At 48.3% G+C, this 23,667-nt stretch overlaps 1 protein-coding gene across 1 annotated transcript in view; it reads left to right on the forward strand.

Annotated features, from left to right (window-relative positions):
* Positions 1-23,667, forward strand: part of cep57l1 (centrosomal protein 57, like 1) — a 39,667-nt gene that overhangs the window by 5,881 nt on the left and 10,119 nt on the right. Inside the window, exons 2-7 of the mRNA XM_078400259.1 lie at positions 1,008-1,188; positions 3,097-3,270; positions 5,308-5,429; positions 19,195-19,311; positions 21,079-21,156; positions 22,830-22,922. Of these exons, the coding sequence (XP_078256385.1) occupies positions 1,011-1,188; positions 3,097-3,270; positions 5,308-5,429; positions 19,195-19,311; positions 21,079-21,156; positions 22,830-22,922 (762 nt within the window). The 5' untranslated portion in view covers positions 1,008-1,010. The remainder of the gene's footprint in view (positions 1-1,007; positions 1,189-3,096; positions 3,271-5,307; positions 5,430-19,194; positions 19,312-21,078; positions 21,157-22,829; positions 22,923-23,667) is intronic.

The raw sequence follows: 23,667 nt of genomic DNA on the forward strand, positions 1-23,667 counted from the left end.
AGTGTACCATTTTGGCTGTAGTTCAGGAACAAACAAACAAATAAACAGGAGTTTTATTATATAGATTGTTTTCGTGTGGACCGAGTGAAAAGTGTTTTCATGCTCTCCAGTGGAAAAAAATACCATGCAACAATACAGTCAAACTGTCCACAGTTCAAGGCCGGGACAGAGATAGGATGTAGTAGGAGACAGGAAGACAGTGGAAGAACTGGAAAGGGGAGGGGAGAGAGAGAATCTGTGGAATTCTCTGCCTCAGAAGGCAGTGGAGGCCAATTCTCTGAATGCATTCAAGAGAGAGCTAGATAGAGCTCTTAAGGATAGCGGAGTCAAGGGGTACGGGGAGAAGGCAGGGACGGGGTACTGATTGAGAATGATCAGCCATGATCACATTGAATGGCGGTGCTGGCTCGAAGGGCCGAATGGCCTCCTCCTGCACCTATTGTCTATTGAGAGGGAGAGAGGAACTACCTGAAGTTAGTGAAGTCAATGTTCATACCGCTGGGGTGTAAACTACCCAAGCGAAATATGAGCTGCTGTTCCTCCAATTTGCGCTGGGCCTCACTATGACAATGGAGGAGGCCCAGGACAGAAAGGTCAGACTGGGAGGGGGAGTTGAAGTGCTGAGCCACCGGGAGATCAGGTTGGTTAAGGTGGACTAAGCGATGGTGTTGAGCGAAACGATCGCCAAGCCGCCGATGTAGAGAAGTTGACATCTGCAATAGCTCCCCCTCAGTCTGAAGAAGGGTCTCAACCGGAAACATCACCCATTCCTTCCCTCCAGAGATGCTGCCTGTCCCGCTGAGATACTCCAGCGTTTTGTGTCTACCTTTATCTTAAGCTTGTCTTTAAGAGTAAATTGGATAGGTATATGGATAAGAGGGGATTAGAGGGTTATGGTCTGAGTGCAGGTAGATGAGACTAGGTCAGGGAGAGTGGTCGGCGTGGACTGGTAGGGCCGAACGGGCCTGTTTCCGTGCTGCAGTTGTTATATGGTTATATGTCTGCAGATTATGGAATCGTCATCAAAACGTAGCTCTGTTGGGAATCTCTACGCTCTGTCAAGCTTGGAGAACATACCGCTCAGTCCCGTCAACGTTAAGCAAAGGCCTGGGTCTCGTAACATGCCCGTCGGTGGGTCGAGAAACCGTGGCGAAGCTGAGGCATTGACCCCTGCTACCAACAGCAAAGGTACACTTGTGAACAGAGGGGAAACTGATAACTTGGTTTCATTCAGAAATACAGCTTGGAAACGGGCCCTTCGGCCCACTGAATCCATCACCCATCTACACTAGTTCCATGCTATCCCACTCTCTCATCCACTCCCTTCACTCTAGGGGCAATTTAGGTCACAAGGTCAAAAATGATAGGAGCAGAATGCGGTCATTTGGCCCATTTATCTCATCCTCCTAACCCCATTCTCCTGCCTTCTCCCCATAACCCCTGACACCCATACTAATCAAGAATCTATCCATCTCTGCCTTAAAAACATCCACTGACTTGGCCTCCACAGCCTCCTGTGGCAATGAATTCCACAGATTCACCACCCTCTGACTAAAGAAATTCCTCCTCATCTCCTTCCTAAAAGAACGTCCTTTAATTCTGAGTCTGGTCCTAGACTCTCCCACTAGTTGAAACATCCTCTCAACATCCACTCTATCCAGGCCTTTCACTATTCGGTAAGTGTAAATGAGGTCCCCCCTCATCCTTCTAAACTCCAGCGAGTACAGGCCCAGTGCTGTCAAACGCTCATCGTATGTTAACCCACTCATTCCTGGAATCATTCTTATAAACCTCCTCTGGACCCTCTCCAGAGCCAGCACATCCTTCCTCAGATATGGGGCCCAAAACTGTTCACGATACTCCAAATGCGGCCTGACCAGCGCCTTATGGAGCCTCAGCATTACATCTCGGTTTTTGCATTCTAGCCCTCTTGAAATAAATGCTAGCATTGAGTTCGCTTTCTCTACTACCGATTCAACTTGCAGATTAACTTTTTGGGAATCCTGCACCAGCACCCCCAAGTCCCTTTGCACCTCCGATTTCTGGATTCTCTCCCCGTTTAGAAAATAGTCTACGCCTTTAATCCTACTACCAAAATGCATAACTCCACACCATGCAACATTATATTCCATCTGCCACTTCTCTGCCCACCCTCCCAACCTGTCCAAGTCCCCCAGCCATGATCACATTGAATGGTGGTGCTGGCTCGAAGGGCCAAATGGCCTCCTCCTGCACCTATTGTCTATTCTACAGAATCCCTGCTTTCTCTACACAGCCTGCCCCTCCACCTATTTTCATATCATCTGCAAACTCTGCACATCACGATCTCGCTGGGCAATATTCCACCTAAGGATCCTACGAGTTTGTAGGAACCATTTGTGTTTGGTCTGGCTGCTGTCAGCATATTATGTTATTTTGTCTAGATGTATCTTGCCGTGTTATTTTGGCTACTTGGGGGTGGCCGTTTGACGTACAGGATGGTATATATATAATATGCATATACATATACATGCATATACATGCATATACATGCATATACATGCATATACATACATATACATACATATACATACATATACATACACATATACATATACATACATATACACACATACATACATATATGCACTGGGACTGGTCAGATACAGGGAGGGAGAGTATACAGTTCTTACCAAAGCTGTGAGCAGACGGGGGAACAGAGCAGCCAGCTACGACTTGTATGCAAAATAAGTACAGCCTGGTATGTTCATCTCCTTGTTCGTACAACTACTTCAATAAACAACCAATTAAACTCCTTGATCAGATCTCTGTACGCCCTGTCATCGTCGCCTATGATGAGGCCGACGATGGCAGAGTCGTCAGAGAACTTCTGTAGATAGCAGATTTGGCCTCCACTGCCCTCTGTGGCAGAGAATTCCACAAATTCACAACTCAATGGGTGAAAAAAGTTCCTTCTCATCTCGGGTTTAAATGGCCTCCCCTTTATTCTTAGACTGTGGCCCCTGGATCTGGACTCCCCCAAACATCGGGAACATTGTTACCTTGGAATCCGTGGTTTTTCTCGGAATACAAGTAATTTTTTTTTTCTTTTTCCAGCTATAGTTTCTGCTTTAAAAAATCTTCACACGAAGATTCGTTCTTTAGAGGTGGAGCGGGAAAAGGCCGAGCAAAAAATGCAAAGTGTGGGATCTGAAGCCATTCGGTACAGAAATACCTTGGAGCGAGAAAGGAAGGTGCCTGGAATATCTAAGGAGCCTGGAAAATCTAACGGTGACTTTAGACTTTAAACTTTAGAGATAGATACAGCATGGAAACAGGCCCTTCGGCCCACCGAGTCCCACCAACGATAACCTGGTAGGGTTGCCAACCTCCTCACTCCCAAATAAGGGACAAGGTGACGTCACTGCGGCCGCCATTGGTGGAGCGGGAGCACGTGGCCGCTGGCTGGGTGAGGTCACGTGGGGCGCGGGGCGGTGACGTCACCCTTTGTCCCTTATTCGGGAGTGAGGAAGTTGGCAACCCTACTGGTACGGGACAAGCGCGGTCCCGTATGGGACAAACCAACTTAGCCCAAAGTACGGGATGTCCTGGCTAGTACGGGACAGTTGGCAACCCTATAAACACTAGCACTATCCTCCCACACACTAGGCAATTTACAATTCTTTTTGCTTTTGTTACCGACGCCAATCGGTAGGCCATTTAAAAAGGAGATGAGGTAAAACTTTTTCGGTCAAGAGAGTTGTAAATCTGTGGAATTCACTGCCTCAGAAGGCAGTGGAGGCCAAGTCTGAATGCATTCAAGAGAGAGCTAGATAGAGCTCTTAAGGATAGCGGAGTCAGGGGGTATGGGGAGAAGGCAGGAACGGGGTACTGATTGAGAATGATCAGCCATGATCACATTGAATGGCGGTGCTGGCTCGAAGGGCCGAATGGCCTACTCCTGCACCTATTGTCTATTGTCTATAAAACTGGAAAAGAGGTGGGGGCAGGATTAAGCATGTTAAGTGATAGATGGATACAGGTGAGGAGGGGGGAGGGGGAGAGATTGAGAATGATCAGCCATGATCACGTTGAATGGCGGTGCTGGCTTAAAGGGCTGAATGGCCTCCTCCTGCACCTATTGTCTATTGTCAATTGACCTACAAAACTGTAACGTCTTTGGAGTGTGGGATAATGTGTGGGAGAAAACTCGTGTGGTCACGGGGAGAACACACAAACTCTCCAGACAGCACCCGGAGCCAGGTTTGAACCGAGGTCTCTGGTTATTTACCGAAAAATGGAGACTTCTTAAGTCGTACGAGCTGAATTAATCTGTCAATCTACCCCATAAAAGTAACTTGGTCTCCACAGCCGTCTGTGGCAATGAATTCCACAGATTCACCACCCTCTGACTAATGAAATTAGAAACATCCTCCCCACATCCACTCTATCCAGGCCTTTCGCTATTCAATACGTTTCAATGAGGTCCCCCCCTCATCCTTCTAAACTCCAGCAAGTACAGGCCCAGTGCTGTCAAATGACAATAGACAATAGGTGCAGGAGTAGGCCATTCAGCCCTTCGAGCCAGCACCGCCATTCAATGCGATCATGGCTGATCACTCTCAATCAGCACCCTGTTCCTGCCTTCTCCCCATAACCCCCTCACTCCGCTATCCTTAAGAGCTCTATCCAGCTCTCTCTTGAAAACATCCAACGAACTGGCCTCCACTGCCTTCTGAGGCAGAGAATTCCACACCTTCACCACCCTCTGACTGAAAAAGTTCTTCCTCATCTCCGTTCTAAATGGCCTACCCCTTATTCTTAAACTGTGGCCCCTTGTTCTGGACTCCCCCAACATTGGGAACATGTTTCCTGCCACTAATGTGTCCAATCCCCTAATTATCTTATATATTCCAATAAGATCCCCCCTCATCCTTCTCATCATACGTCACCTCGTTGTACTTTACCTGTTGATAACTGGTTCTTAGTTTAGTTTAGAGATGCAGTGCGGAAACAGGCCCACCGAGTCCACGCCGACCAGCGATCCCCTCACATTAGCACCATCCTACACACACTAGGGACAATTTACACATACACCAAGCCAATTTACCCTGTATGTCTTTGGAGTGTGGGAGGAAACCGAAGATCTCGGAGAAAACCCACCGCAGGTCACGGGGAGAACGTACAAACTCCGTACAGACAGCGCCCGTAGTCAGGATGGAACCCGGGTCTCCGGCGCTGCATTCGCTTTAAGGCAGCAACTCTGCCGCTGCGCCACCGTGGCCGCCCGGTTTGCTGTCCTAAGCCTGGTTTTCATTCTTTGTCCAGAACTTGCTGTGCAGCTGACGACTGTTGAAGGCCGCTGCCTACTGCTGGAGAAACAGTTGGAGTACATGAGCACGATGGTGGAACATGCCGAAACCGAGAAGAACATTTTACTGGAAAAACAGGTACTGGGACTCCTCCTCCTAGAGTCATAGAGTGATGCAGTGTGGAAACAGGCCCTTCAGCCCAACTTGCCCACACCGGCCAACATGACCCAGCTACACTATGTCCCACCTGCCTGCGTTTGGCACAATCGTGCATTTTGGTAATAAGAATAAAACCGTAGACTATTTTCTAAATGGAGAGAGAATCCACAACTTGGATGTGCGAATGGACCTGGGAGTGCTGGTGCAGGACTCCCAAAGAGTTATTTTTGCAAGTCGAATCGGTAATAAGGAAGGCAAGTTCAATGCTAGCATTTCTTCACACAGAGAGTGGTGAGTCTGTGGAATTCTCTGCCACAGAAGGTAGTTGAGGCCAGTTCATTGGCTATATTTAAGAGGGAGTTAGATGTGGCCCTTTTTGCTAAAGGGATCAGGGGGTATGGAGAGAAGGCAGGTACGGGCTACTGAGCTGGATGATCAGCCATGATCATATTGAATGGCGGTGCAGGCTCGAAGGGCCGAATGGCCTACTCCTGCACCTATTTTCTATGTTTCTATTTGTATCAAGAGGACTGGAATACAAAAACAGGGATGTAGTGCTGAGGCTCTATAAGGTGCTGGTCAGGCCGCATTTGGAGTTATAAGGACAAATTTTGCCCCCATATCTGAGGAAGGATGTGCTGGCTCTGGAGAGGGTCCAGAGGAGGTTTACAAGAATGATCCCAGGATTGAGTGGGTTAACATACGGTGATCGTTTGACGGCACTGGGCCTGCACTCGCTGGTGTTTAGAAGGTTGAGGGGGGACCTCATTGAAACGTACAGAATAGTGAGCGGCCTGGATAGAGTGGATGTGGAGAGGATGTTTCCACTGGTGCGAGAGTCTAGGACCAGAGGGCACAGCCTGAGAATTAAAGGGCGCTCTTTTAGAAAGGAGGTGAAGAGGAACTTCTTTAGTCAGAGGGTAGTTAATCTGTGGAACTCATTGCCACAGAGGGCTGTGGAGGCCAAGTCAGTGGATATTTTTAAGGAAGAGATAGACAAATTCTTGACTAGAGCGGGTGTCAAGGGTTACGGGGAGAAGGCGGGAAAATGGGATTAGGAGGCAGAGATCAGCCACGATTGAATGGCGGAGTAGACACGATGGGCCGAACGGCCTAATACTACTCCTAGAACTTGTGAGCTCTAGGCAAAAGTATGTCTATTCGATCTATTCCTCTCATGAACTTGCACACTATCAGGTCTCCCCCCCCTTCCTCCTGTGCTTCCTCCACGCTTGTATACACTGGAATTTAGAAGGATGAGAGGGGATCTTATCACAACATATAAGATTATTAAGGGGTTGGACACATTAGAGGCAGGAAACATGTTCCCAATGTTGGGGTAGTCCAGAACAAGGGGCCACAGTTTAAGAATAAGGGGTAGGCCATTTAGAACAGAGATGAGGAAAAACTTTTTCAGTCAGAGAGTTGTGAATCTGTGGAATTCTCTGCCTCAGAAGGCAGTGGAGGCCAATTCTCTGAATACATTCAAGAGAGAGCTAGATAGAGCTCTTAAGGATAGCGGAGTCGGGGGGTATGGGGAGAAGGCAGGAACGGGGTACTGATTGAGAATGATCAGCCATGATCACATTGAATGGCGGTGCTGGCTCAAACCGCGGGGCTTGTTCACACAGAGGCCCAGGAGCGTTTGGAGGATGTTGGAGATAAAAACGTTCCCACACACTTTAAAAGAAGTGGTCTGGAGGAAGCCGCTGATTGGTGGAAGCGGACTAGAGGAAGCAGCTGATTGGGCGTAACCCCGGGGTTGTATTTCTGCTTTTTGTTCGTACTTTTAGTTCAGGGTTCGGTGAGTTCAGGGTTCAGTGAGTTCAGGGTTCAGTGAGTTAAGGGTTCAGTGAGTTAAGTGTTCAGTGAGTTAAGGGTTCAGTGAGTTAAGGGTTCAGTGAGTTAAGGGTTCAGTGAGTTAAGGGTTCGGTGAGTTCAGGGTTCGGTGAGTTAAGGGTTCGGTGAGTTAAGGGTTCAGTGAGTTAAGGGTTCAGTGAGTTAAGGGTTCAGTGAGTTCAGGGTTCAGTGAGTTCAGTGAGTTCAGGGTTCAGTGAGTTAAGGGTTCAGTGAGTTCAGGGTTCAGTGAGTTCAGGGTTCGGTGAGTTAAGGGTTCAGTGAGTTCAGGGTTCAGTGTTTTTTAGTAAAGGTACAGTTTAAAGGATTAAGAGGGGTTTGATTTAATTTGGGGGTAAGACATGTCAGATGAGATCGGCCCCGTGGAATGCTCATCCTGCAACATGTGGGAGATCAGGGATATTGTCGGTGTCCCTGATGACTACGTGTGCAGGAAGTGTGTCCAGCTGCAGCTCCTGGCAAACCGCATTGAACGGTTGGAGCTGCGGTTGGACTCATTCTGGAGCATCCACGATGCTGAGAAGGTCGTGAATAGCACGTATAGTGAGTTGGCCACACCACAGGTAAAAGATAAGCGGACAGAAAGGAAACGGGTGGCCACTACCCAGCGTAGCAGTAGGCAGGTAGTGCAGGAGTCCCCTGCGGTCATCTCCCTCCTAAACAGATATGCCATTTTGGATACTGTTGGGGGAGATGCCTCATCAGGGGAAGGCAGCAGCAGCCAAGTTCATGGCACCGTGGGTGGCTCTGCGGCAAAAGAGGGGAGGAAAAAGAGTGGAAGGGCTATAGTGATAGGGGATTCAATTGTAAGGGGAATAGATAGGCGTTTCTGCGGCCGCAAACGAGACTCCAGGATGGTATGTTGCCTCCCTGGTGCAAGGGTCAGGGATATCTCTGAGCGGCTGCAGGACATTCTGAAGGGGGAGGGTGAGCAGCCAGTTGTGGTGGTGCACGTTGGCACCAACGATTTAGGTAAAAAACGGGATGAGGTCCTACAAGGTGAATTTAGAGAGCTAGGAGATAAACTAAAAAGTAGGACCTCAAAGGTAATAATCTCTGGATTACTACCAGTGCCACGTGCTAGTCAGAGTAGGAATAGGAGGATATTTCAGATGAATACGTGGCTTGAAAAATGGTGCAAGGGGGAGGGATTCAAATTTTTAGGACATTGGAACCAGTTCTGGGAGAGGTGGGACCAGTACAAACAGGACGGTCTGCACCTGAGCTGGAATGGAACCAATGTCCTAGGGGGAGTGTTTGCTAGTGCTGTCGGGGAGGATTTAAACTAATGTGGCAGGGGGATGGGAGCTGGAGCAGAGAGACAGAGGGGTGTAAAATGAGGGTAGAAGCAACAGGTAGCAAGGTGAAAAGTAAAAGTGGCAGGCAGACAAATCCAGGGCAAAAATCAAAAAGGGCCACTTTTCAACATAATTGTATAAGGGGTAAGAGAGTTGTAAAAACAAGCCTGAAGGCTTTGTGTCTCAATGCAAGGAGTATACGTAATAAGGTGGATGAATTAAATGTGGAGATAGTTATTAATGATTATGATATAGTTGGGATTACGGAGACATGGCTCCAGGGTGACCAAGGCTGGGAGCTCAACATCCAGGGATATTCTATATTCAGGCCGGATAGACAGAAAGGAAAAGGAGGTGGGGTAGCGTTACTGGTTAGAGAGGAGATTAAAGCAGTGGAAAGGAAGGACATTAGCTTGGAGGAAGTGGAATCGATATGGGTAGAGCTACAAAACACTAAGGGGCAGAAAACGCTAGTGGGAGTTGTGTACAGGCCACCTAACAGCAGTAGGAAGGTTGGGGATGGCATCAAGCAGGAAATTAGAAATGCATGCACTAAAGGTGCAGCAGTTATAATGGGTGACTTCAATCTACATATAGATTGGGTGAACCAAACTGGCAGGGGTGCTGAGGAAGAGGATTTCTTGGAATGTTTGAGAGATGGTTTTCTAAACCAACATGTCGAGGAACCAACGAGAGAACAGGCCATTCTAGACTGGGTATTGAGTAATGAGGAAGGGTTAGTTAGCAGTCTTGTTGTGCGAGGCCCCTTGGGCAAGAGTGATCATAATATGGTAGAGTTCTTCATTAGGATGGAGAGTGACAAAGTCAATACAGAAACAAGTGTTCTGAACTTAAAGAAAGGTAACTTTGAGGGTATAAGGCGTGAATTGTCCAAGATAGACTGGCGATTGATGCTGAAAGGGTTGACGGTGGACATGCAATGGAAGGCATTTAAAGGTCGCATGGATGAACTACAACAAGTGTTCATCCCAGTTTGGCAAAAGAACAAACCAGGAAAGGTAGTGCATCCGTGGCTAACAAGGGAAATCAAGGATAGTATTAAAACAAAAGATGAAGCACACAGATTAGCCAGAAAAAGTAGCATACCAGAGGACTGGGAGAAATTCAGAGTCCAGCAGAGGAGGACAAAGGGCTTAATTAGGAAAGGGAAAATAGACTATGAGGGAAAACTGGCAAGGAACATAAAAACTGCAAAAGCTTTTATAGATATGTCAAGAGAAAAAGATTAGTTAAGACAAATGTAGGTCCCTTGCAGTCGGAAACAGGTGAATTGATCATAGGGAACAAGGAGATGGCAGACCAATTGAACAAATACTTTGGTTCTGTCTTCACTAAGGAAGACATAAACCGTCTGCCCAAAATAGCGGGGGACCGGGGGTCTAATGAGATTGAGGAACTGAGGGAAATCCAGGTTAGTCGGGAAGTGGTGTTAGGTAAATTAAATGGATTAAAGGCAGATAAATCCCCAGGGCCAGATAGGCTGCATCCCAGAGTGCTTAAGGAAGTAGCCTCAGAAATAGTGGATGCATTAGTGATAATTTTTCAAAACTCTTTAGATTCTGGAGTAGTTCCTGAGGACTGGAGGGTAGCTAATGTAACCCCACTTTTTAAAAAGGGAGGGAGAGAGAAAACGGGGAATTATAGACCAGTTAGCCTAACATCGGTAGTGGGGAAAATGCTAGAGTCAGTTATTAAAGATGTGATAGCATCACATTTGGAAAGTGGTGAAATCATCAGACAAAGTCAGCATGGATTTACCAAAGGCAAATCATGTCTGACGAATCTTATAGAATTTTTCGAGGATGTAACTAGTAGAGTGGATAAGGGAGAACCAGTCGATGTGTTATATCTGGACTTTCAGAAGGCCTTCGACAAGGTCCCACATAGGAGATTGGTGTACAAACTTAAAGCACACGGTATTGAGGGTTCAGTGTTGAGGTGGATAGAAAATTGGTTGGCGGACAGGAAGCAAAGAGTAGGAATAAACGGGTCCTTTTCGGAATGGCAGGCAGTGACTAGTGGGGTACCGCAAGGCTCAGTGCTGGGACCCCAGTTATTTACATTGTATATTAATGATTTGGACGAGGGAATTGAATGCAACATCTCTAAGTTTGCGGATGACACGAAGCTAGGTGGCAGTGTTAGCTGCGAGGAGGATGCTAGGAGGCTGCAGAGTGACTTGGATAGATTAGGCGAGTGGGCAAATGCATGGCAGATGCAATATAATGTGGATAAATGTGAGGTTATCCACTTTGGCGGCAAGAACAGGAAAGCAGAGTATTACCTGAATGGTGACCGATTGGGAGAAGGGGAGATGCAACGTGACCTGGGTGTCATGGTGCACCAGTCATTGAAAGCAAGCGTGCAGGTGCAGCAGGCAGTGAAGAAAGCGAATGGTATGTTGGCATTCATAGCAAGAGGATTTGAGTTTAGGAGCAGGGAGGTTCTGCTGCAGTTGTACAGGGCCTTGGTGAGACCGCACCTGGAGTATTGTGTGCAGTTTTGGTCTCTTAACCTGAGGAAAGACGTTCTTGCCTTGGAGGGGGTACAGAGAAGGTTCACCAGATTGATCCCTGGGATGGCGGGAATTTCATATGAGGAAAGACTGGATAGACTGGGCTTGTACTCGCTGGAATTTAGAAGACTGAGGGGGGATCTTATAGAAACATATAAAATTCTTAAGGGGTTGGAGAGGCTAGATGCAGGAAGATTGTTCCCGATGTTGGGGGAGTCCAGAACCAGGGGTCACAGCTTAAGGATAAGGGGGAAGTCTTTTAGGACCGAGATGAGAAAACATTTCTTCACACAGAGAGTGGTGAGTCTGTGGAATTCTCTGCCACAGAAGGTAGTTGAGGCCAGTTGATTGACTATATTTAAGAGGGAGTTAGATGTGGCCCTTTTTGCTAAAGGGATCAGGGGGTATGGAGAGAAGGCAGGTACAGGCTACTGAGCTGGATGATCAGCCATGATCATATTGAATGGCGGTGCAGGCTCGAAGGGCCGAATGGCCTACTCCTGCACCTATTTTCTATGTTTCTATGTTTCTATGAAGGGCCGAATGGCCTACTCCTGCACCTATTGTCTATTGTCTATTGCATCATAACTTCTGCTGCCTCAAACGCATGAAGAAGGTGCCCTATTTCTGGTGCCCATAGGCATGGTGCATGGAGCACGCTAGAGGCAGGAAGCATGTTCCCGATGTTGGGGGAGTCCAGAACCAGGGGCCACAGTTTAAGAGTAAGGGGTAGGCCATTTAGATCAGAGATGAGGAAGAACCTTTTCACCCAGAGCGTTGTGAATCTGTGGAATTCTCTGCCTCAGAAGACAGTGGAGGCCAATTCTCTGAATGCATTCAAGAGAGAGCTAGATAGAGCTCTTAAGGATAGCGGAGTCAGGGGGTATGGGGAGAAGGCAGGAACGTGGTACTGATTGAGAATAATCAGCCATGATCACATTGAATGGTGGTGCTGGCTTGAAGGGCCGAATGGCCGCCTCCTGCACCTATTGTCTATTGCCCTGAGGAATAATGTCGTAGCTTGCTCGACACCTCCTTGTAGCTCGGGCTTGAAGTGCTGGCAGCATCCTCTTTTTAAGGCAGAGACAGATAGATAGGAAGGAAAAAAAACTGCAGATGCTGGTTTAAATCGAAGGTATTTATTCACAAAATGCTGGAGTAACTCAGTGGGTCAGGCAGCATCTTTGGAGAGAAGGAATGGGTGACGTTTCGAGTCGAGACCCTTCTGCAGACTGTTGTCAGGGGGGCGGGACAAAGGAAGGATATAGGTGGAGACAGGAAGATAGAGGGAGAACTGGGAAGGGGGAGGGGAAGAGAGGGACAGAGGAACTATCTAAAGTTGGAGAAGTCAATGTTCATACCGCTGGGCTGTAATATGAGGTGCTGTTCCTCCAATTTGCGGTGGGCCTCACTATGGCACTGGAGGAGGCCCATGACAGAAAGGTCAGACTGGGAGTGGGAGGGGGAGTTGATGTGCTCGGCTACCTTCGCTCAGTCCACCTTAACCAACCTGATCTCTGAGCACTTCAGAGAAGGAGTGGGTGACGTTTTGGGTCTGAAGACTGAAGACATTCCTTCTCTCCCGAGATGCTGCCTGACCCGCTGAGTTACTCCAGCATTTTGTATCTACCTTAGAGATAGATTCTTGATTAGTACGGGTGTCGGGGGTTATGGGGAGAAGGCAGGAGAATGGGAGGGGAAGATAGGAGGGGAAGATAGACCTGCTGTGATTGAATGGTGGGGTAGACTCGATGGGCCGAATGGAATAAATCTGCTCCAATCACTTATGAAATCTTCTCTGCACCTTTTTATAGCTTAACAACATCTTACTTATAACAGGGTGACAAAAAACTGAGCACAATACACTAAATGTGGCTTCACCAATGTCTTGTCCAACTGTAACATGACCTCCCAACTTCTATATTCAATACTCTGGCTGAAGACCAATGTGCTGAAAGCCTTTTTGACCACCTGTGATACCAATTTCAAAGACCCAAGCAACTACAGCGTGGAAACAAGCCCTTCGGCCCAAGTTGCCCCCACGGTTCAACGTAGGCGTCACGGTGGCGCAGCGGTAGAGTTGCCGCCTTACAGCAAATGCAGCGCCGGAGACCCGGGTTCCATCCCGACTACGGGCGCTGTCTGTACGGAGTTTGTGTACGTTCTCCCCGTGACCTGCGTGGGTTTTCTCCGAGATCTTCGGTTTCCTCCCACATTCCAAAGACGTACGGGTTTGTAGGTTAATTGGCTTGGCAAATGTAAAAATTGTCCCTAGTGGGTATAGGGATAGTGTTAGTGTACGGGGATCGCTTGGCGGCGCGGACCCGGTGGGCCGAAAGGTCCTGTTTCCGCACTGTATCGCTGAACTAAACATCCCATCTGCACTAGTCCCATATCCCTCCAAACCTGTCCAATCCATGTACCTGTCTAACTGTTTCTTAAACGTTGGGATAGTCCCTGCCTCAACCAACTCCACCGGCAGCTCGTTCCATACACCTCACCACCCTTTGATTCTCAGATTCTGACTAAATCTTTTCACCCATTCACCTTAATCCTATGTACTATGGTTCTCGATTTCCCCTGCTTGTGGCAAGAGACTGTGTGTGTCTACTGGATCTATTCCTCATGGTTTTATACTCCTAAATAAATTTCCTATCGACTCCTGTTGATAAAAGAGGCCCTATTTCTGATGCCCACAGGCATTGTGCGTGGAACACGCTAGAGGCAGGAAGCATGTTCCCAATGTTGGCGGAGTCCAGATCCAGGGGCCACAGTTTAAGAATAAGGGATAGGCCATTTAGAACGGAAGAACTTTTACAGTCAGAGAGTTGTGAATCTGTGGAATTCTCTGCCTCAGAAGGCAGTGGAGGCCAATTCTCTGAATGCATTCAAGAGAGAGCTAGATAGAGCTCTTAATGGTATCGGAGTCAGGGGGCATGGGGAGAAGGCAGGAACAGGGTACTGATTGTGGACGATCAGCCATGATCATGGTGAATGGCGGTGCTGGTGCGAAGGGCTGAGTGGCCTCCTCCTGCACCAGCTGTCTATTGGAACCTGGTGTGATGGTTTGGAAGGTGGCTGTCCATTGTGAGGGTGGTGGTGTTTGCGTTCCGAGTGCCTTGGGCTTTGGGCGGTGAGGCTTCGGCGAGAAGGCTGAGCAGAGGGAACAGGCAGGAAAAAGGTGAAGTCTTTTAACTTTACTCTTCAGACTTGGTGCAGTCAGAACGGCATTTTGGGGAATGGACCTCCTGCCAGATGTGGGAGATCAGGGCGACCTTCAGTGTCCCTGGAGACATCTTTACATCTTTGGGGAAATGTTAGTTTAGAAATACAGTGTGGAAACAAGTCCTTCAGTCCATGCTAACCAGTAGGGTTGCTAATTGTCCCGTATTAGCCGGGACATCCCGCAAATTGGGCTAAATTGGTATGTCCCGTTTGGGACTGCCCTTGTCCTGTATTAGGCCCGGGGGCGGCTGTAGGCCAGGACAGTGTAGGCCCGGGGGCCGCTGTAGGCCTGGACAGTGTAGGTCCAGGGGCTGCTGTAGGCCTGGATAGTGTAGGCCCGGGTGCCACTGTAGGCCTGGACAGTGTAGGTCCGGAAGCCTGTGCGCCGCCTGACAGAGGTTGAGTAGCAACCCGCCTCCCGTCCCGGCTGGCTGCCATCGGTGGAGCGGGAGCACGTGGCCGCTGGCTGGGTGAGGTCATGTGGGGCGGTGACGTCACCTTTTGTCCATTATTTGGGAATGAGAAAGTTGGCAACCCTGCTGACCAGTGTTCACCCCGTACCCCAGCGTTATCCTACACACACTAGGAACAATTTACAAAAGCCAATTAACCTACAAACCCGCATGTTTTTGGAGCGTGGGAGGAAACCGAAAGCTCGGAGACAATCCACGCAGATCACGGGGAGAACGTACAAACTGCGAACAGACAGCGTCCGTAGTCAGGATCGTGTTCGAGTCTCTGGCGCTGAGAGGCAGCAAATCTACCACCGAGCCGCCCCTGTTTATCTCATTTTTCTTTTCCAAAGCTTCATCAATAGTTATTGACCAAGGTCAGTTCATTTGTTCCAATAGACAAGATGGAGCTCCATGGGGGAAACGCTTTGAAATTAAAAGTTTGTTTGTTCTCTTCATCGCCAGTGCAGTCAAACTTCGTGCGGTCCATATTTGCGGTTTCCAAGCAGATTCCGAGTGAAACGCACAGTACCTGTGCTGTGACACCCGGATAAACGCTCGGCCAACAAAACCTGTTCCAGGCACCCACCGACCCCTGAATGCTCAAAATCAAAACTTGCCCCCTTCAAACATCACCGCACCTGGAGTACTGTGTGCAGTTTTGGTCTCCAAATTTGAGGAAGGATATTCTTGCTATTGAGGGCGTGCAGCGTAGGTTTACTAGGTTAATTCCCAGAATGGCGGGACTGTCATATGTTGAAAGACTGGAGCGACTAGGCTTGTATACACTGGAATTTAGAAGGATGAGAGGGGATCTTATGGAAACGTATAAGATTATTAAGGGGTTGGACACGTTAGAGGCAGGAAACATGTTCCCAATGTTGGGGGAGTCCAGAACAAGGGGCCACAGTTTAAGACTAAGGGGGAGGCCATTTAGAACTGAGATGAGGAAAAACTTTTTCAGTCAGAGAGTTGTGAATCTGTGGAATTCTCTGCCTCAGAAGGCAGTGGAGGCCAATTCTCTGAATGCATTCAAGAGAGAGCTAGATAGAGCTCTTAAGGATAGCGGAGTCATGGGGTATGGGGAGAAGGCAGGAACGGGGTACTGATTGGGAATGATCAGCCATGATCACATTGAATGGCGGTGCTGGCTCGAAGGGCCGAATGGCCTCCTCCTGCACCTATTGTCTATTGTCTATCTCCTTTAAACTTTGTCCCTCTCACCTTAAAGCTGCATCCTCTTGTATTTGACCATCTCCAGGCTGGCAGGGGGGAAAGGTTCAGACCATCTATCTCTGCCTCTCATAATTCTACATATTTCTATCAGGTCTCCCTCCAACATCCAATCACCCAGGGAAATCAATCCAGGTTTGTCCGCCCTCTCCTTGTAGCTCATGCCTATATTCCGCACTTAGTATTATTCCCTTTGCTCTATCTGTTATACTCGAGTTTCACTTAAGATTCGTAAAGTCATTGATTGATACCGTGTGGAAACAGGCCCTTTGGCCCAACTCGCCCACACTGGCCAACAATGTCCCAGCTACCCTAGTCCACCTGCCTGCGCTTGGCCCATATCCCTCCAAGCCTGTCCAATCCATGTCCCTGTCCAAATATTTCTTAAACGATGGGATAGTCCCAGTCTCAACTACCTCTGGCAGCTTGTTCCACGCACCCACCACCCTCTGTGTGAAAAAAGTTACCCCTCGGATTCCTATTAAATCTTTTCCCCTTCACCTTGAACCTATGTCCTCTGGTCCTCGATTCCCCTACTCTCGGTAAAAGACTCTGTGCGTCTACCCGATCTATTCCTCTCATGATTTTGTACACCTCTATAAGATCTCCCCTTATCCTCCTGCACTCCATGGAATAGAGACCCAGCATACTCAACCTCTCCCTATAGCTCACACCCTCAAGTCCTGGCAACATCCATGTAAAATTTGTTTCCTTAGTTTGACTTAATTGCATTTATGTCTAGTATTATGAGATTTAATTGGATATCATGCAAAACAAGGCTTTTCAACGTACCTTGGTCAACGTCATGATAATAAACCTGAACCTAAACTCTCCTCGTAATCTGGGCAGCGTTCTGGTAAACCTTTTCTGCACCCTCTCCCAAAGAAGAGGACATCCTTCTCTAATGGGGTGACCAGAACTGCACGCCTACTACGTTACTCCAGCTTGAGCAGGTTTTGCTTAATGAATAGAGTCTTGCAGCACAGAAACACGCCCTTTGGCCAAACTCATCCGGGCCGATCGAGATGTGGTAATCGCCTTTATTCTTATTACCAAAGTGCACCACTCCACACTTTGCTACACTGAATTCCATCTGCCACTTCTCTGCCCACTCTCCCAACCTGTCCAAGTCCTCCAGCAGAGTCATATCATATCATATTATATCATATCATATATATACAGCCGGAAACAGGCCTTTTCGGCCCACCAAGTCCGTGCCGCCCAGCGATCCCCATACATTAACACTATCCTACACCCACTAGGGACAATTTTTACATTTACCCAGCCAATTAACCTACATACCTGTACGTCTGCTTCCTCCACACTGCCTGCCCCTCCACCTGTCTTAGCATCATCGTTCAAACTTGGCCACTAAGCCTTCAATCCCCTCGTCCAAAGTATGAATCTACAGCAGCGGCCCCAGCACCGACCCCTGCGGAACTCCGCTAGTCACTGGCAGCCAACCTGAAAACAAGCCTTTAACTGCCACTCTTTGCCTTCGGGCCAAGTCAATTGATATTTGTGTAGGAGCCATTCTGCAGTTATTAGTTATTTTTGCTTATTGATATCATTACCTTGTATTCTGCTGTAGTCTGGACACTATAGAGTTAATGCAATGCTTACGTAGGGGCTGGGGGGAGCCAGAGTACGGGCAGTTGGGTACGTGCTGGCGGAGTGTGTGAGCTGGGAGGTGCTGACAAGAGGGTCAGCTAGAAGCTCCGCCAAAAGATATATCATGATGTGATCGCCTGTAAGTTTTATTAACTAGAAGATTAATACAAACTGTGTCGAAGTTATACCTGGCAATTCGTATCGATCGCATAGCCTGTGGTAAGATATGGAATTTTACCTAGCAATTAATAACCAGTCGATGACAAGAGGTATGTTTATTGCACCTTCAAATAAAGAAGACCAACTATTAAATATCAAGGAGGATCTCTGTTTATTATTTGTTCGAGTCATTACGCTTATCGCTGACCCGGTTTATGCGAGTGGCAGCTTGGGAGATAATTGATATGCACGAGAAGCTGGCCGCTACAATTTGTAAGGCGGAGATTGATAGATTCTTTGCTTAGTACGGGCGTCAGGGGTTATGGGGAGAAGGCAGGAGAATGGGGTTGAGAGGGAAAGATAGATCAGCCAAGATTGAATGGCGGAGTAGACTCGATGGGCCGAATGGCTTATAACTTATGAAGATGCCCCATCAAGCTAGTCCCATTTGCCCGCTTCTGGTGCATATCCCTCTGAACCTTTCCTCTCCACTTTTATAAAAAGGGAACAATCATTTCAGACGGAGAACCACCTGAACTGATGGTCTAGATGGAATGCTTCAGATGGGGCAGCACGGTGGCGCAGCGGTAGAGTTGCTGCCCCACAGTGCCAGAGACCCGGGTTCCATCCTGACCACGGGTGCTGCCTGTACCGAGTTTGTACGTTCTCCCCGTAACCTGCGTGGGCTTTCTCCGGTTTCCTCCCACACTCCAAAGACGTGCGGGGTTGCAGGCTAATTGGTTCCAGTAAAGTTTGTAAATTGTCCCCAATGTGTGCGTAGGATAGTGTTAGTGTGCGTGGATCGCTGGTCGGTGCGGACCCGGTGGGCCAAAGGGCCTGTTTCTGCGCTGTATCTCTAAACTAAACCAAGATTTAAATCTAGTGAAGAATCAAAGAACTGCAGATGCTGGTTTATGCCAAAGGTGGACACAAAGTGCTGGAGTAACTCAACGTGTCAATCCCTTATTTAAGAATAAGGGGTAGGCCATTTAGAACTGAGATGAGGAAAAACTTTTTCAGTCAGAGAGTTATGAATCTGTGGAATTCTCTGCCTCAGAAGGCAGTGGAGGCCAATTCTCTGAATGCATTCAAGAGAGAGCTAGATAGAGCTCTTAAGGATAGCGGAGTCAGGGGGTATGGGGAGAAGGCAGGAACGGGGTACTGATTGAGAATGAACAGCCATGATCACATTGAATGGCGGTGCTGGCTCGAAGAGCCGAATGGTCTCTTCCTGCGTCTATTGTCTATTGTCTATAATCGGAATCTCTGGAGAGAAAGGATGGGTGACGTTTTGGGTTGGGACCCTTCTTGGTTGATAGATATCCATTGTTCCCTGACGTGTGTTGAAGTAAATGGTTGTTGTTCACCGCCAGGCCTCGCTGCGGATGGATCGGCACTGGGACAATGCGGAAATCCAAGCCAAGCTTGAGAAACTGGAAATCCTCGAGCAAGAGTGTTTAAAAGTTAATGCCACACAAAGCAGAGCTGAAGTAAGTTGCCATAAATTGCTGCAGTTTCGTTTAGTTTATTGTCACGTGAGCCGGGGTACAGTGAAAAGCTTTTGTTGCGTGCTAACCAGTCAGCGGAAAGACGATACATGATTACAATCGAGCCGTCCACAGTGTACGCATAGAAACACGCATGGAAGCAGGAGGAGGCAATTTGGCCCTTCGAGCCAGCACCACCGAAACGTATCAGATTATTAAGGGGTTGGACACGTTAGAGGCAGGAAACATGTTCCCAATGTTGGGGGAGGCCAGAACCAGGGGGCACAGTTTAAGAATAAGGGGTAGGCCATTTAGAACGGAGATGAGGAAAAACTGTTTCAGTCAGAGTTGTGAATCTGTGGAATTCTCTGCCTCAGAAGCCAGTGGAGGCCAATTCACTGAATGCATTCAATTGAGAGCTCGATAGAGCTCTTAAGGATAGCGGAGTCAGGGGGATGGGGAGAAGGCAGGAACAGGGTACTGATTGAGAATGATCAGCCATGACCACACTGAATGGCGGTGCTGGCTCGAATGGCCTCCTCCTGCACCTATTGTTTATTGTCATTCATTGTGATCATGGCTGATCATCCACAATCAGTAACCCGAGCCTCCCATCTCCCTATATCCCTTGATTCCATTAGCCCCTCGAGCTCTATCTAACTCTCTTTTTAAATTCATCCATTGAATTGGCCTCCAATTCTCTGTGGCAGAGAATTCCACAAATTCACAACTCTCTGGGTGAAAAAGTTTCTTCTCACCTCAGTTTTAAATGACCTCCCCTTTATTCTTAGACTGTGTGGCCCCTGGTTCTGGACTTCCCCCAACATTGGGAACATTTTTCCTGCATCTAGCTTGTCCAGTCCTTTCATAATTTTATATGTCTCTATAAAATCCCATCTCATCCTTCTAAACTCCAGTGAATACAAGCCCAGTCTTTCCAATCTTTCCTCATCTGACAGTCCCGCCATCCCCGGGGATTAACCTCATGAACCTACGCTGCACTGCCTCAATAGCAAGGATGTCCTTCCTCAAATTAAGAGACCAAAACTGCCCACAATACTCCAGGTGTGGTCTCGCCTGAGCCCCATACAACTGCAGAAGGACCTCCTTTCTCCTCTTTACTCAAATCCTCTCGTTATGAAGGCCAACGTGCCATTAGCTTTCTTAGGGTAAAGTGCAATGCCATGGAACGAGTGTGAGCAGCTGATCGATGGCCTACGAGGGCTTGGTGGACCAAAGGGCCTGTTTCCCTGCTGTATCTCTAAACTAATGGCATGTGGCAGCACAGTGGCGTAGTGGTGGTGCAGCGGTAGAGTTGCTGCCTTCTAGCGCACAGCAACAGAGACCTGGGTTCGATCCTGACTGCGGGTGTTGTCTGTATGTAAGTTCTCCCTGTGACCCGCGTGCGTTTTCTCCGGGTGCTCCATTCCTCCCACACTCCAAAGACATTCAGGTTTGTAGGTTAATTAGACAATAGACAATAGGTGCAGGAATAGGCCATTCGGCCGTTCGAGCCAGGGCCTTAAACTGTGGCCTTGAACTGTGGCCTGCACAGAAGGCTGTGCAGGCCAAATTGCTGGATATTTTTAAGGCAGAGAAAATGGATTTTTGATTAGTGCGGGTGTCGGGGTTACGGGGAGAAGGCAGGAGAAAGGGGTTGGGAGGGAGGGATGGATCAGCCGTGATTGAACGGCGGAGTAGACGCGATGGGCCGAATGGCCTAATTCTGCTGCTATGACTTATGAACTTATGAATGTCTTTCAATTTTAGAGTAAAATCAATGACCTCCAGCAGAAACTTCAGGAAGAGGAACATCAGCGTAAACTGATCCAAGACCAAGCGGCCCAGGTCAGTCGAGTGCAGTGTCTCGTGTCCCAGCCTTCGAAGCTACCACAATCCCATGAGCATGGCGGGCACGTGGGTCTAACAGCCGGTGAATCTTCACAACATGGAGAGAACTTGGGCGGCACGTTGACGCAGCAGTAGAGTTGCTGCCTCACAGCGCCGGAGACCCGGCTTCCATCCCGACCACGGGCGCCGTCTGTACGGAGTTTGTACGTTCTCCCCGGGACCCGCGTGGGTTATCTCTGAGATCTTCGGTTTCCTCCCGCACTCCAAAGACGCGCAGGTTTGTGGGTTAATTGGCGTGGACAAAAATTGTGAATTGTCCCCTGTGTGTGTAGGGCAGTTCAGAAATACAGTGTGGAAACAGGACCTTTCTGCCCACCGTGTCCGCGCCGACCAGCGATCCCCGCACATTAACACTGTCTGATACCCACCAGGGACAATTTTTACATTTACCAAGCCAATTAACCGACAAACCTGCACGTCTTTGGAGTGTGGGAGGAAACCGAAGATCTCGGAGAAAACCCACGCAGGTCACGGGGAGAACGTACAAACTCCGTACAGACAGCGCCCGTAGTCGGGATGGAACCCGGGTCTCCAGCGTTGCATTCACTGTAAGGCAGCAACTCTACCGCTGCGCCACTGTGCCGCTATAGTGAGAAATGGAAGCACTTACTACAGGAATAATCATATGTGCCAAATCTGCGACTGCCTTCTTATGGATTATGGAATTAAAATGCTTTCTGTCAAATGGTTTTTTTTTAGTTTCATAAATGATAACTGCTACGGTAATTTCTGAAAGGCTTTTCTTTGCGATTAATTAGCCCACATGTTATATTTGACAGCATTGTACAACAAGGCATCAGTGCGGAGACCAGGAACTGCAGATGCTGCAATCCAGAACAAAGCACAAAGTGCTGGAGTAACTTTGGGTCGTGCAGCATCTCCAGAGGGAATAGACAGGCAATGCTTCTGGTTGATCAGAGTGAAGCAGGGTCCCACCATGAAACATCATTTGGTTTACTTAAGAGATGCAGCGCGGAAACAGGCCCTTCGGCCCATCGAGTCCACGCTGACCAGTGATCCCTGCGCGCTAACGCTATCCCACACACGCTGGGGTGTGGAATTCTCTGCCAGTGGAATTCTCCGCCACAGAAGGCAGTGGAGGCCAATTCACTGGATGTGTTCAAGCGAGAGTTAGATTTAACTCTTAGGGTTAAAGGAATCGAGGGATATGGGGGAAAAAAGCAGGATTCTGGATGATCAGCCATGATCGCATTGAATGGCGGTGCTGCCTCGAAGGGCCGAATGGCCCACTCCTGCACCTATTTTTTAAAAAACATTTCTAGGGACAATTTCCAATTTTACCAAAGCCAATTAACCTACAAATCCACACTTCTTTGGAGCATGAGAGCACTCGTAGAAAACCCACGCGGGTCACGGGGAGAAACCCCGTACAGACAGCGCCCGTGGTCGGGATGGAACCCGGGTCCCTGGCGCTTCTGAGGCAGCAACTCTACCGCTGCGCCACCGCGCCACCCATTCCCTCCGCAGACGCTGCCTGACCCGCTGAGTTCCACCAGCGCTCTGTGTTTTCCTCAGGTTAACATTGCGTTTCTTTTTCGGAAGCATAATTATTATTTATTTTGTCTTGTAATGCCTCTTTCTTTTTATAGCTGCAAACTGGACTTGAAATAAACAGAATTCTTATGAGATCTACTTCTGCTAAAAAGAAAACCAAAGTGAAGAAAAGGAGAGGGGCTGTGAAGGTGGGGTATATATTTTATAAATGGTTCATTGCAATTTAATAATTCATGAATTCCAAGTCGTGCACTTACAACATGTCTTGTCATGCAAGGCATTGTATGTGGAAATGTTACAACATAGATAATAGGTGCAGGAGGAGGCCATTTGGCCATTCGAGCCAGCACCGCCATTCATTGTGTTCATGGCTGATCGTCCACAATCAGTAACCCGTGCCTGCCTTCTCCCCATAATCCCATGATTCCGCTAACCTCGATCTAACTCTCTTTTAAATTCATCCAGTGAATTGGCCTCCGCTGCCCTCTGTGGCAGAGAATTCCACAAATTCACAACTCTCTGGGTGAAAAAGTTTCTGGGAGTGGGAGGGGGTGTTGAAGTGCTCAGAGATCAGGTTGGTTAAGGCGGACTGAGCGAAGGTAGCCGAGCACTTCAACTCCCCCTCCCACTCCCAGTCTGACCTTTCTGTCATGGGCGTCCGCCAGTGCCATAGTGAGGCCCACCGCAAATTGGAGGAACAGCACCTCATATTTCGCCTGGGCAGTTTGCAGCCCAGTGGTATGAACATCGACTTCTCCAACTTTAGATAGTTCGTCTGTCCCTCTCTTCCCCTCCTCCTTCCCAGTTCTCGCTCCTGCCACTGTATGTTTCTTTTTTTTCCTGGTCAGATGTGCAGCACTTTGGTCAACGTGGGTTGTTTTTAAATGTGCTATACAAATAAATTGACTTGACTTGACTTGACTTGACCTATAC

This window comes from Rhinoraja longicauda, chromosome 5 (assembly GCF_053455715.1).
Source record: "Rhinoraja longicauda isolate Sanriku21f chromosome 5, sRhiLon1.1, whole genome shotgun sequence".
Taxonomy (NCBI): domain Eukaryota; kingdom Metazoa; phylum Chordata; class Chondrichthyes; order Rajiformes; family Arhynchobatidae; genus Rhinoraja; species Rhinoraja longicauda.